We start from the raw sequence: 15,034 nt of genomic DNA, 5'->3' as shown, positions 1-15,034 counted from the left end.
CTGATGAGGCCAAAAATTTCCACGATGAAATGAAGCTTTCCGGTGTGAGGGTTGAGTGTGCGAGTAAAAAGAGGGGCAACTGCGTGGTTCGAATGAGCAAGCTTGAACGAAGCAGCGCGAATCAAGTCACCCAGGAAGATACGACTTCTCTAGAACTTCCTCAATCAGATGCTTCAAACGAAAACAAGTAAATTTTTTATATTTGTATTAAGTTTTTATTTGTCAAAAATTTAACCAGCTTTTTTATGGTTTGTTACATAATTTGACAAAACTTTTTTGTGATAATAAACTTCAACTAAATCTAAAAAAGATCTTGTAATTAACTTTAATTTAAGGTTCATAAGTAGTTTGGTAGTTTTTGTTTACCTTGTCAAATTAAGTTTAAAGAGTGTGAATTAAAAAAAAATTAAAAAAATAGCTAAAAATTTTTTTTAATATAAGTTTTTGTGAATTTCATAGAACTATAAATAATGCTTAACATTTACAATTGTATTATAGATTAAGACCATACTGATGTCCATCATATTTTTTACACTTATCTGCGTTTTTTGCTTATTTAAAAACTATTAACTATAGGATACTTTTTATAAAACATAAACTTTTCTTTTAACTTTTGTAAAAAGTTGTTGATACAAGCCTACAAAGAAAAATTCAATGATCATTTTTCTTAGAATTTTATAAGTTCACTAAATATCTACATCATTCTTGGCTCTTTAAGCTAAGACCACAATTTTTAGGAAAAGTTTGTTGCATGATTATAAAAAGTCATGCTGTAGCATCTTCAAAATAATAAAAATAAGTATTTTTTGACTAATATCATTTTAACAGTATTACTTAAGATAAAACTAGTTAACTAACTAGGGCGAATTCCGACGGCTTTTTTGCTCAATTTTTTTTTCCAAATTTTCTCTCTATATATTTTTTTAAAGGCGTTCGACGAAAGTCGGGCGCCTTTTTTTTTGTCCAATTTTTTTGTCCAATTTTTTTTAAAGGCTACCTCAAGTGAGTCATAGTTTTTTCTAGGATGAGAAAACTGTAAGATAAAGTATATACTTAATGAAAAACTCTTTTCTATCATTTTACTTTGCTGATTACACTAAGAATTTTTTGAACTATCTAGCTTTGTTTCGCCATATCTCAAAAGTTATTTATACTTTAAAAAGGTAGTAAAAAGCAACTAGCACTAGACCAACTTGTAAAAAAATCCATCTTTACCTACCTGTGGCCTTAATTTTTAACACTTAAGTTCTAATTTTTATGTGTAAGAATAGTTTTATTTTAAAGGTTTAAAAATAGTAATTTTACATTTATATTATGTAACAGTATTTTTTTAGTTAGCCGCGATTAATAAAACAGTTTAAATGAAGTATTTATACAGCAGGGGTCGGCAAATTGCGGCCCGCGGGCCAATTGCGGCCCGCGAAGGGTAAATCTGCGGCCCGCGAGCACGTTATTTTTTTGAATGGAATGCGGCCCGCGAAAGAAAAATTTGTGGCCCGCGAGCATGTAAAAGTGGCCCGCTGAGCAAAAATATATTTTAAGTAAAGTTTTTTTCGGTAATTCGATTTAATTTGTTTAGTTTGGTTTTAAGTCTCTGTATAACATTTAAAAATAATTAGAAGAAGTTACTAATTTAATTTAAAAATGTGAAAAAGACAGATTAGCATTCTAACAGGTTATTTTTCTGAGATTCATAATAACTTCTATTTTACAACAGCAAGTAATTATCTGAAAAAAGAGTGCTTGAATTTAATAAGTTAGTTATATTATACCTATTTATCAAATAAACTAAATGCAAATGTTTCCCATTTTGTACAAAAGTAATGCACAGTAATTAACTAAAGTGTCATTTATTTATAGCTTAGATATTCTTTTCAATATTTTTTATACCTAAGTTTCTTTTATATATTTTTTATTTGTAAATGTTATGTTTTAGTGTATAGTAATAAGAAAAAAAGGTTTATTTAAGTTTTGTTTTGACACATTTTAATTCTTTAGAAGTTTTCTTTGCACTTGAACTAATTTATATGCGCACCAACTTAAAAAAATGCTCATATTTTAAACCACTTTTTATAAAATACTTTAGTTAGTTTAGTTTATGCATAATTTTCTAAGTTTGTTTTTTCTATATGTAATATCTAAATTTGTACAGACACAATTAAAACAGTATATATGACATAAACTAATATAGTTTTTGTTAGGTATACATTTTAATTTTTCAAACATTGATTTTGTCAAACTAAGTTAACTTTTATGCTTTGCATATCAATACACACATTTGCTGTTATTTGGAGCTACCCATTTAATATAAACTAGACTTAGGGATAGTTTATAAACATTGACACACACTCAGACTATCACTATTTGAAGACTTCAAATCTCAGGCCAACTAAGTCATTTTATAAGTTTTTGGCTAGAATTGTTTTTTGTATACAAAAATATCAGGAATGTTTTTGTTAATTCAGGCTGGCTTTTTTGCTTAAAAGAGTGGCAAATTAAACTTATGATGTAAGTTTTGCTCAACACAAAGTGTTAGTTTCAGTTATAATATATGTTATAATATATCAAATTCAAGCTTTGAACTTGAAAATTTATGCTTAAAAACTTTGGAAAAAACTTGAATTTTGAGAATTTTTGAAAAAGCCTGGAGTTTCAAACAATTTTTACATGTAAAATAGTGAAATTTTGAATTGACACAAAAAATTTAGCAAATAAACATTTCTTTATTAAAAAATATACTAAAGTAGCTTAACAGTGTTTTTTAATATTGATACACTTTATAAGACACTTTTTAAACTTTAATTTAACTTTATACTAAAAATAAAAGAAGGAATTGTACTTCTAAAAACTTTTGGTGCATTGCACTTTTACTTGTAAAATTTCACCGATTGTTGTGCTTCGTGTTTGAACTAAACCAAGAAATTATGCTAAAGTGTCAAAGTTAAAAAAACAACTCTAATGAAAATTCTCAGATGAGCAATAGTTTTTCTATCAGTGCTCTCATCTTAACATATTGATTAAAGTCATAATTTGATTTATGCGACTTTATAACCTTAATGCATTTCCTAAATAGGACTTTTTGTTGTCATTGAAGAAATAAACAAAAGTTTCTCATTACTGCCAACAAAAATTCTTTAAAAAAGTTTTCAATTATAAATGGTATCTCATTATTAATAATAAATTTTGCTACTTTATAAGTTGCCTTAAAAACTTTTTTCTGATAATTCTGTAGTTACTGAAGATAATCATGTGCTTTGTTGAAACTGACTTCGGTGATTTGTTTTTTTATCGTTTCTCGCACTAACTCCTAACTAACGTTTTTTTTTTGTTCTCGTCTTTTATTTTACAACTAATATTTTTAAATTCTTATTGCAGATAAAGAATTGCTGTAATGCTTAATAAAAAAGAGGTTTTTCTGCTCGCTAATGACTCAATTAAGTTTTATACTTTTGTTAAAAATATTTAAGAAAGTTAATTGTCCATTCCAGCTGACTAATATTTTTTTGGCAAGTAATTTGCTTACAGTTAATAAGTTTTGTTATTTCTTTATGTTGTAAACTTTGTTTTAACTGGGTTGCTACACAAACAGGCTATTTTAACTCAGATGTGTGTGAAAGTTTTATTTCAAACACTTTAAATAAATCTTAGAATTCCCAGAATAGTTTTGATGACTGTAGTGTAGTTTACTAATTGTAGTTTTTTCTTGTTTTTTTACACTTTGTGTACTTTTTAATGATGATGATATTTTTTACTAGGTACTTAAGCTTGATTTACAACGATTTACTAGCTTTTTAACCTTTTAATGAACTTAGGCTGGTTTGATACAACTCAGACATTTTTGCTTTTTAAGTGACAACCATGTAAAAGACTAGTTACTAATAAGATATTTTATTTAAGTATTCGAGAATTAATTATGTTAAAGAATTTGTTCTAGCTTTCTATATTACAAACAGGTATTAATTTTATTAAATTAGCTAATTACTAAATTTTTAAATGAATGTAAACTATTTAACACGCAAAAACTTTTTTTTGAAGTTAATATTCTTAGAAATATGAAAAAAAGGGTTGATAATATAACAATATATAAAAGTAACTAATAAATTGTCTTTCAAGTTTGGTTTTTATAGAGAGTTAAATTGTATGTAAAATTACAAAAGTATTAAATTTAACTTAGTAAGTGCTTATGAAAGTACATAGTTTATAAACACTTAAGTATATTAGTCAATGTAAATTTTATTCTAATTTTATTTAATTTAATTTAAATAGTCATTCTATGTATAACTAAAAGTTATTTAAAATGATAAGGTGAATAAAAGTAAAACTTTTCTCTAGTGTGAATAAAACTAAAACCAAAAGATTATTTAAATGTCACTAAAATTAAAACTGCGGCCCGCGAAGACTTTGTAAACTTGAAATTTGGCCCGCGACCACCAACTGCCTACCGACCCCTGTTATACAGTGTTATTCCTAAAATAGTTTTGGCTATAAACTGTTTTAACATTTTTCTTTTTATATACTTTTTAAATTAAAGATTTTTTAGTAACTATCTCTGTAGGTATAACTTATTAAAATATGCTTTTTCTTGTAATTTTGAAATAATTTTTTGTTATAGTAGAATATCACAGTCAACAAACAATAACCAATTTTCCAAAAATAATTTTAATAAATTTTTAGTTTTTACAACCATATCATTACACAGCAGTAGCAAATAAATGCAGGATTATTTGTGCATTTCTATACAAAAAAAAAATCAGCACTCTATCTTTATTTGTACGGTTATGTTTGTAAAATTTAAAATTTACGATCAAATTTATTAGTAATTAAATTAGTAGTTAAAAAAAGCTAATAACTTACTAGTTTTTTGTTTGTCTTGATATGTTTTTTTTTTTAAAGCAGAGTGCCACTTTACCTGGAAGTATTTAAACTAAAAACCTAGAATTTGAGAAATTTTGAAAAAAACCTGGAATTTTAACAACTTTCCCATTTTTATTTGTAAAAATTCGATTTGACTCAAAAAATTTATCATATAATTAAAAAAATTTGTCATCATCAAATTTTTTTTTATTAAAAAACATTAATAAAGTAGCTTTACAGTATCTTTTCAATGTTTTTATACTATTTAACACAGTTTCTTACCTTTAACTTTATTTTAAACTTAAATAGACTCAAAAATGTGTACTTTTAAAAACCTGGATGAAATTTGGAAAACCTAGAAAAAATTTGGAAAAAATGAGTAGCAACCCTGAAAAAGTCAATAAATTAGTTTCTGACACAAATAAACCAGTTGACATTTAATTTTAGTGAGTACCAGCTGGTCACCAAATCCTTGTTCGCACATATGGTCAGTCATCCGAAACGAATCTGTTGTGGAATCCCTCTAGTGGTGGCATGCTTCGTATTCGCATTTTCACTTCTCTGCTTCCCGTTCGCCGTCAACTCCTTGATCGCTCATCTCAATCTGGATGTCATAAGAGTTAGTTGTAACAGCATCATTTATATTTAAAAACTAAGTAATATGTTTTTTACAGCTTTGCTACTTAATCAGTTTATTATCGATGGTATAAAACATCTATCTTAACTTGTTGATGATGGCCGAAATAAATACTGGCTAAAACTGATCAAACGAGCGCAGACTATAATCTCACAACAAGCTGACAATGTCTGAGACGTTGAGCTGTGAATGATTAAGCTACGTCATTTTTTTAACTTTACCCACAAACGGTCGCTTCAGTACATTGTTCTTAAGCCCGCTTGTTTAAGATCACAATAGCGGTATCTCGCGACTATTCCTGCCTGATGAGTCCTATTAAGGACGAAACCGGTCGTAGGATTGTCTTGGATGCTGTTGTTGTTGATCTAGCGGTAAAGTTCATTGTTTATTTACTACTTAATCAGAAAATTTTTCGGAAATTTTGGAGAAAAGTCTTAACTTAAAAGGCAGTACGATATGCAAGGTGGTGGTTATAAAATTTAGATTCCTGGAAGTCATGGAACTTTGTACAAATCTTCTAAAAATTCATAGTATTTCACTTAGTTCAACAATGCTAATTGTATTGATAATCAAAAATGTGAAATAACAAGTTATTTAGTCAAAAAACCAATGAAAAAAATATCAATTATTAACAATTACATTTTTTATACAAAACATTTTACGTTCACAAATTGCTTCCGATTTTTTTGTTTTCGCATAAAACTCTTTAAGGGTTATAAAGATAACCAATAATATATAACTTGTTATTTTTTTTTAACAGTTTTAGTTTCAAATTTTAAATAAATAAGTTTAAACTTGTGTATACTTTATTTGCTAGTTCTAACAAACTTAATTGGCTTCTTAAAAGCTCTTTGAGGTAGTCAACGTTGTTTTTCAAATTTTGTATTATAATTATTTATTGCACTTTTGGTGACGTTATAATTGATATCTAAACCTTAATATGTTATTTTTATTTAAAGATTAGTTCTTTAAAATTAGTGTTGAAATATTTTAAAATCATGTGAACTTTTACTTTCCAACCAAAGTTCAAGCTTCAAATGTAAATAATTTTTGGTTCTAAAATGTTGATAATTACTTTTCAAAGCTACTAACCCAGAGATGGTACAATTTAAAATTATTCTTAATCTAAGTAAGTCATTTATAAACTAATAACAAAATATTTTTAACGAATTACTAATTTCTACAGTGTGGCCAAAAATACTTGAATCTTTGAAAAACCTGAAATTTGAGAAACTCTGAAGAAAAAAAGCTGGAATTTGTAATGATAACCACCAAAAATCCTGGAATTTTGAACAATTTTTTCATGCTTATAGTAAATTTTCGATTTGACAAAAAAAATCTATAGTATATTTTAAAAAATTTGTCATTTATTAAAGTTTTTTATTAAAAAACAAATTTAAAGTAGCTTACAGTATCTTTAAATGTTTTTATACTGTTTAACACAGTTTTTTACCTTAAACTTAATTAAAAACTAAAACTAGACCTAAAAACGTGTACTTTTAAAATCCTGAAAGAAATTTATCAAATACATTTGGCCACCCTGTTTCTAGAAATACTTCGTTTCGTTATTAAAAAACGGTGATAAATAAACACAAAATTATATATATATTATTTACAGGCTAGATGTGATACAAAAAAATGTTCATATCTGACTAGTTTGCTTTATGGAAGTTTAAAATATTTTTAAGTGCAAATATATTAAAGAAAATAAGTTAAACAATATTTTTTTCAATTAGTTTTGAAAATAAATTAAAATATATGTATATAAAGTCTTTTTTTGTAATCTTTAAGTTAAAGTTGTTAATAATTTTATTTATTGTAATTGTTATCATATTTTGAAAAAAAAAACTAAATGATGATATTTAAGCTTATTTTTAAATTTTTATGCATCTTAATGATAGTAGAAAATGAGTTAAATTAAAAAACTATTCTTTAAAATAATTTAAAAATATTTTTTTAATAATGTTCTTTTGCTGAATTTAATTCGGCTTCCCAATATTTATTTAATTTTATATTGTTGTGTGTCTGATGATTATTAAATTGATCATTGATTTGTAGTTTTATGTTTTGAACAACGTTTCTTGGCAAACTTCAAACAAAAAACTTGATACTTTTCTGTTGTACAACATTTTAAATAAAAGTAAGTTCTTAAATATAAAAATTGTTGTAATCTCAATATAATGTTATCACCAGAACGGTCGTGAAGTGCCAGTACATGTACAAGTGTTGTCATGGTTACCACCCGTATCAGCCTCCTTATTGGTTGTTTTCAAACTTGCCATGGCAACCCTTCAGTCACAGGTGCATCGTTTCAACAGAACCCTGGACAACTCAACTGAGAGTTTCGCCAAACAGCTTGGCTTCATGTACAAAGTAAAATCTGAGGTTAAATTATGACATAATATTTTTTATTTATTGATATATAGTAAACATTATCATATTAGTATAATTATCATAATGGACAAACTGAATAGCTGTTCTGTTAAACAGAGCAGTGAAACAATTGTATTTGAAAACATAGTGTTTTATTAATGTGTATATATATATATATTAATTTTTTTTAAAGGGGTTAGTCAATAGTGCCCGAAATGTTAGATTGAAGCTAAATATTTTTAATTACATTTTAAGCAAGAGTTTTATACAGCTGATTCGTATATGAGATATTTTTATCTGATATATTCCTCAGTAAACCTCATAGTTAAAAACAATACAACCAATTTGTCATAAAATTGTAAAGTTATCTAGTTACATAATTAATTAAAGTAATTAAAAACTTACCACATAAAGCTTGTTTAGCTCAAAAATTTAAATCTTGAAAAGCTATCAAAATTACAAAAAAATAAATTGAAATTAAAACTTTATTTTATTTCGTTTCATGTTTCAAAGTTTTACTTAGCGAAGTGATTGCTATTGAACTTTGAAATAAAAAATTTAATTACAGCCACTAAACTTGAGTGAAACATTCACAGGTGGAAATATTAGAGCAGCTGTTGCAAGTGGTGCGAACGATCGAAGGCGTCGACTACAAAGTCGTCATATCAATCGATGATCTCGACCGGTGCCCCATGCCAAAAATTAAATCCCTGCTCGAATCGGTCCACATTTTATTGTCCAATCAGCACTCGCCATTTGTCAGCATCATCGCGGTTGACCCCAAACTCGCCGAGTTGGCGTTTCAAGTTTGCCCCGCGTCAGACAAACAGCCTCTTTTGCAGGAGAGACAGGTGAAAGAAAAGTATTTGGACAAAATAATAAACATTCCCTTCTACCTGCCTAAAGTAAGTTTAACTAAATTTTATAGCTGATGTTTTTTTTTATAGATACTTTGAATAGCTTCGAAATGTTTTATCTAATAAAAGATTAAAATCAATGATAAACTTATCAAATTTTAAAGTATTTAAACAATATATGATTTTTTTATGTTCTAGTGGTAACTATAGATTTTTTTTTATGTTTGACAATAATGAAAGTGCTAGATAAAAGTTTTAATCAGATTATCAATTTCAGTTAGCAAACAAAGAGAAGCAAATTTTTTTTTCGGGACTTTTGAATGACCTTCATGAATCTCATTATGACGTAACTATGCAAGTTACTTCTAAAAGTTTGACTAGAGGTAGATTGATTAAAATTGTTAAGTGTCTCTATAAATTTTATAACAAGTTTTAAAACTATTGAAACGCTGAACAGATTCATTTACTATCTAAATGTACGTTCTGTTAATTTCAAATATTTTTAGCAGAAAATAGTATAACGACTACAAGTCATAATAAAGAAGTTAAAAATTGTGGAGATGGCAAAATGTAAGTTAAGTACTTTTTTTAAATTCATAATTAGTTTTATTAAATAAATAAAATTTATCTTGTCTAACTTATTTTTATTTTGGATATATGTATTTACCCCTGAGAATTTGGCTTATTCTTTTTTATGATTGCTACTGTAAATAAGTCATGACAGTTTTTTAAAACAGACTTTACTTAGTTGATTACAATTGTTTAGTAGTGTTTTTTTATTAAACAATAAACACTCCAACATTATGTTCACATATTTGTTAAACTTTTAACACTTTCTAAAGCATTAACATAAATAATTTGCATAACCAAGTTTTTTTTTTTTTAAATTTTACGTATTCCTTTACTTATCTATCAAAACTATTTAATTATGTCATTAATTTTGGTAAGTAACCTTGAACTATTTGCTACATAAAACAAAATTTTTGCTATTTTTTATTATGAAAAAGGTTACCAACATAAGAGCTTATCTTCTAAAAGTAATTAACTTTGAAAGCTAGCTATTTTAAAATTATTGATTAAATAAATTTAATAATCAATTTTTTATAGAAATTCAAAGGACGGTAATGGAGATAACCATTGTGAAGTTGACACTGCAAATTGCAATCGATTTCTAAATTCTAAACGTTTCTTCTTTGAATGCAGGTTTTTATATGATCATTACTGTATTGTTTCAACCATTTGAATTCAATCCAAAAATTTAAGGCTTGTATTCTGGTTTTATTAGTTAATTTTATATTTTACTGTACTGTTTTTAGTTAATTATTATTAAATTTTTACTAACAACAAAACATAATTTAAAAATTTTCATTCAACGTTTCAAAATAAGCCAGGATAAAATTTCTGTTAAGTTTTCTGCTCAAAATATTTTGTTGTTATATTAGGTTTTTTATGATTCCAAGCAGTATTAGCATAAACGAAAATTTATTTCTTAAGTAAAATATTTTTAAGCACATAAATAAACAAAAGTAAGTCTTGAATCTGAAATGTTTGCATTTTTTGCAGTTTATATATACTTTTATGTTTAAGGTTCTAAATTGAAAAAAATAGAAGCTTTTAATATATTTAATTAAGTTTGAAAAAAAAAAACTTTTTTTTATACAGCTGTAAAATTAAAATTTTATAATTTAATCATACAATATTTTTAGATAGTATTTTAAAAGAATTTAACACCCAATTATTTTATCCTAAAAGTTAAGAATTTTAGTGTGGTTTTAACTAAAAAAAAAACATTTTAAATTTGTTAAGATTTCTTAAGATTTAACTGTTACTTTAATTTGAAATTTGTTTTGATGTGTTAAAATTATAGAATATGCTTACTAATAACTTTGAATTGGAAGTGTAAATAGGTAATCAGTGTCGCACTTGAATTTGTTTTTTCTAACTACAATAACAAAATCTCGTGATTTAGCTTGCTTAAATTAACAGCTTATATTGCTATAAAAACAACAATAGGCTATAATTAAACTAAATAAAAAATTTGCAAGGAAATTTCTAATTCAAGATGAATTGTTGTCAAAATACTTGAATGAAAATCCCAGAACTTTGAAAAGAATTTTTAATGACCTCAACATTTCTTGTCAACTTATATTTGCTATTCAAAAACGTGTTAGTATATTTAATTTTCTTTTATTTTTAAGTACTTTTATATTTGTATAAATAATTTTGTACTATAATGTTTTCACTTTGTTATCTTTATGCGTTTTAACTATTACATGAACAAGTTATTTATATTATATACATTTTAATGTTTCTTACTGCAGATATTTTAAAGCTTTTTAAGTTAGCATAGTTTTTAAGTCTCATTTAAGTATTTATAATGAAGAATTAAATAAACTTCTGTTTTTTTATGACTTGGTAACTTTTTATTTATTTAGACTTTAACGAAAATTTATTATTATTAACTCGACACAGAGAGTTGAACGGCAGAATATTTTGATGCTTCGTTCGCCTAACAGTAAGTAAAGTTGTACTTTAAAATACTCATGTTTTTAATAATACCTTGGTTGTAGAAACAGCAATCGTTCAGATGTTTTTAACTAAAACTTTCTATTTGATTTTTTTCAAACTTTGAACGGTATTTTTTAATATACACCATCTGTGTATAAACGCATGAGCGTCAATTTTTCACTGAGTGAATTTTTTACACGAAACAACAATTTTTCACTTTATTTTCATCAAAAATTCCAGTTTTAAAATTTTAAAAAATAATTATTTTATACTGTAAAACAACTTTTTAAAAACAAATTAAACAACAAAAATTCTTGGTCAGAACATTTAGATCTTGTGCAAAAGTGATTCCGTTCATTTGTAAAGCAGCAAATATATACTTAACAGCTATTTAAACTATAAATAAGTTTTAGTTGAACTTAAAAGTAGGTTTTACAACAAACCAACAAAAATCTCTAAACATAACACAAAAGAGTCTTAGACTCTTACTATGTAGACTACTTAGTAAAATTTACAGCTTTAATTAGAAGTTTATAACTTTAAGCACAAATTCTTGATCAATTTGACTTTATTTGGTAAGTAAAATAAGAAAATTTTCTTTTTAATTAATATCTATTTAACGATCAGCATTACTAATAGTAAAAGCCAGGGACGTAGCTAGCTCAAAAAAGTTACGAATCTGCAAAAATTAAAATATCTAAAATGAAGCGTGATAACGTCCTAGCGGGAACACAGCAATTTAAACTACCTCTAATTAATATGCAGTTATGTTAATACTTCAAAAATGGAATGTTGAAGTATAAAGAATAACTGAATACAAGGCAATTTATTTTGCTTCACACCCCCTATGACTCTTTATGTGTTGCCACTTGTGTAAACCCAAAAAAACTTTCATTGAAAATAAGTATAAGAAAATCACAATTTAACTCAAAAACATTTATATTGTTTTCAAATTCAAACATTTAACAACGTAGTTAATAAATTACAAGATTAAATTATGCAAATTTTTGTAGCATTAAATAATGAAAAAGCTACAGCTTCCATTAGAATCAATTTTGCAATGCAGCTTTTTGACCAATTAAATCTTTAATGCGCTAAATGTACACAAATTAGATGTATATTTAATTCGTTTAATATTTATTACACTAAAAGTGCTAAAGAATACATATATGTCAGAATTTTCTCTCAGGAGTGCATAACTAAGTATAAATGAATACTAAAAGCTAAAAAAGCAGAGTCTTTTCAAGCTGAAATAAAAGCAAGTTTTTGCACACATAAATATGCGTTTTTGCAGAAACGTACCAAGCTACGTGCCTGGTAAAAACTTTAAGTGTTTATCAGAGCATAGTTGTCATTAAGTGATTATTTTTATTCAGGCTGTTGTAAATTCTATGGGGTTTTACTCAAGACATGCGTCTAGTCTTAAGAGATAATGTACCAGAATGTTTACGTTTTAAAACCACTTGAATTTAGGAATCTTTATTTTTAGAGGTACTATTTGTAAACAGAATTGTGCATTAAGTTGTATTGAAATAGCATCTTCATGGTTGCCACAAAGTCACGATAGTCAGGAAAAACAAAAAAAAAAGACAAAATTAGTAAAAGTAGGGAACAAATAAAAAAGGCGGGAAAATTTGGGATATTTTATTAGAAATGCTCATAATAAGAAAGTTTATCAACACTTAAAACTACATTTTCCTAATGTTATTTTCTAAAAAAAAGTTTGTTTTTGCAACTCTAATCTTTTTTTCGGGATGTAAATGATTTTTTGGAATAAATTAAAGTTTTTCAAGTATTTAGTAACGTATTTTTAAATTAGTTTTTAAACAGAACTTGATTTAAAAAATTAAAAAAAAAAAATCATCTAGATATGAAGCAAGCCTTTATCTTTGTATCAGGGTATTAAGTTGTGAATTTTACTAATAAATTAAGTTTATATGACAACACACTGCCGGTAAGCGCAAAAACTTCTCAAGCTTTAATTTAAATCGTTCCCATTAAAATTGGTTTGATTTTTTAACGCACAAAAACTTAATTAACCGCAATAAAACTATTATTTGTTCTATCTTATTTAAAAATTTACTTAAGAAACCCATAAGAACTTGTTGAACAATTACCAGGCAATAATATACCAGCTCGTGCTATAAAATAATACGACTTAAATAGCCGAAACTGAGTAAGCTGGATCTGTATATATAAAAAGTTTATAATTAATTATAATCAAAATAAATACATATTAAATCTATTTTGGTGACGTATTTATAATAGTAACACAATCAGGTACAAGATAAACTTTTATTAATCGATAAAGTAATCTGCAGTTTTGGAAAATGCTGTCAACAGAGGTGGTGTAGTTCATTGTGACGTGAGCAAACTAGTTTATTACGTAATAATGTGTCGACAGTGGCCCCGCAGATCAAGCTACTTGCTCCAAGTTATTCACGCTCGTAATCTGGTGGCAGACATAAAACTATTGAGCTTGCACAGGTTTTATTTATAATCTAGTTGTATAATAGAAACTATTCTGTTCAGAGACTAAAATTAATACAGATTAGTTTAGTAAATATAATTTGTTATACTTGAATTATTTTATTTTAAATATAATTGTTTAGTAACATATGTAAGTAGTACAATATTTTCTTAATTAAAGTACATTTTTTAATAATATGTTATTAAATCTATTTTAAAATATTTATAAATATTAAGTACTTTTTTTTAAGAATAACTTTTCTTAGGAAAAATTAAGACCAATGATTTTTAAGGTTATACGAAGCCTGAATAAAGTATGATTTTTTTTTTAAGCTAATACGAAAGGCAACTTTGATAATTTCAAATTCAATAGAGTTTTTTATGAAGTTAATTAAGAATTTGTTATAAACTTTAGAGAAGAAGAATTTAAAACAATTTTGTTTAACAAAAGTGGAAATTGTGCCAAGGTTTGCAGTTTAAAAGCTGCAAGTTTTATTAGCTTTCTCATAGACACAAATTTGGGATCCAGAGACTTCCTCAAACTTGAGCCTGTGCTCATAAATTTTGACAAGTTTTTATTTTAATTGGTATATACATGTTCCTTTTCTTTCCTTAAAAGTTTCTTTTTTGTTATTGCACCATTCTTCGTTAACACAAAGCATTCTAGTACTAAGTTTCAAATCCTATGCCCAACAATCAGTTTTTTTGAGTCATGTACTTAATTTAATTTTACAATCATAAGTTTATATTTTGAACTAACAAAATAGTGTCTGATAAATGTTTTACTTCAAGTATAATATTGCTTTTTTGTAAAAAATGTTTTATGTTTTTGCTTCATGTTTTTTTTTTAATTTCTTAAATCGTTTTAAGTTATACTGGACATGTGTTTACTTAAGTATCTTACATTATTTTCTTTTAAATCTTAGTTATTTATAAGGAAATTAATCTTCTAAATTTCTCTTTATTCCATCAAATGTTAATTAGTAATACTAAGCAATGAATTAATAAAATGAATTTTATTCCTGTAAGAACTACTTTGTTTCAGTTAAAATTAAAGTAAATTTAATTTAACTTTTTCATATACAAAAAAAGTTGAACACAAACTACTTAGTACAAGAAGTAAATTTACGGCTGCATTTTATTAATTATAAGAAAAGTTAGTATTTAGACATACCATCACAATTAAAGAGTTAAATACAATTTTTTATCTTATTTCACTTTTCTAAACATATTTGTTTAACAAGATGCTTTTTGTACAAAATAAAGTTACTATCGAGTGATGAAAAACAAATTAAAAGTTTTGTTTAAGTTATACTAAAATATTTGTTTTTAAACC

At 25.8% G+C, this 15,034-nt stretch overlaps 1 protein-coding gene across 3 annotated transcripts; it reads left to right on the top strand.

The window, feature by feature from the left end:
• Positions 1-11: 11 nt before the first annotated feature.
• LOC145845547 (NTPase KAP family P-loop domain-containing protein 1-like) lies at positions 12-14,654 on the top strand. 3 transcript variants are annotated; one of them, XM_082952737.1, is made up of 11 exons: positions 12-187; positions 5,302-5,473; positions 7,685-7,876; positions 8,461-8,769; positions 8,999-9,104; positions 9,231-9,291; positions 9,829-9,924; positions 10,767-10,887; positions 11,194-11,236; positions 13,551-13,716; positions 14,114-14,654. In XM_082952737.1, the coding sequence occupies exons 1-11, from the start codon at positions 30-32 to the stop codon at positions 14,280-14,282; spliced, it is 1,593 nt and encodes a 530-aa protein (XP_082808863.1). In that variant the 5' UTR covers positions 12-29; the 3' UTR covers positions 14,283-14,654. The 3 variants fall into 3 exon arrangements, with proteins under 3 accessions (XP_082808863.1, XP_082808862.1, XP_082808864.1); XM_082952736.1 differs by having other exon boundaries at positions 9,228-9,291; XM_082952738.1 differs by lacking the exons at positions 11,194-11,236; positions 14,114-14,654 and having other exon boundaries at positions 9,228-9,291; positions 13,551-13,713.
• The last annotated feature ends 380 nt before the right edge of the window (positions 14,655-15,034 follow it).

The sequence above is a fragment of the Thalia democratica genome, unplaced genomic scaffold, assembly GCF_965202585.1.
Source record: "Thalia democratica unplaced genomic scaffold, ktThaDemo2.hap1.1 HAP1_SCAFFOLD_75, whole genome shotgun sequence".
Taxonomy (NCBI): Eukaryota; Metazoa; Chordata; class Thaliacea; order Salpida; family Salpidae; genus Thalia; species Thalia democratica.
The sequence above is the reverse complement of the archived record's forward strand: the minus strand, read 5'-3'. Positions and strand labels throughout refer to the sequence as shown.

Bases quoted from the DNA above. Each gene is read 5' to 3' on its own strand.
- LOC145845547 (XM_082952736.1), top strand. From the start codon at position 30: ATGAAGCTTTCCGGTGTGAGGGTTGAGTGTGCGAGTAAAAAGAGGGGC. The intron at 9,292-9,828 runs GTAAGTTAAGTA...AATTTTTTATAG, and splicing joins AATTGTGGAGATGGCAAAAT to AAATTCAAAGGACGGTAATG. The intron at 10,888-11,193 runs GTTAGTATATTT...AACTCGACACAG, and splicing joins TATTTGCTATTCAAAAACGT to AGAGTTGAACGGCAGAATAT.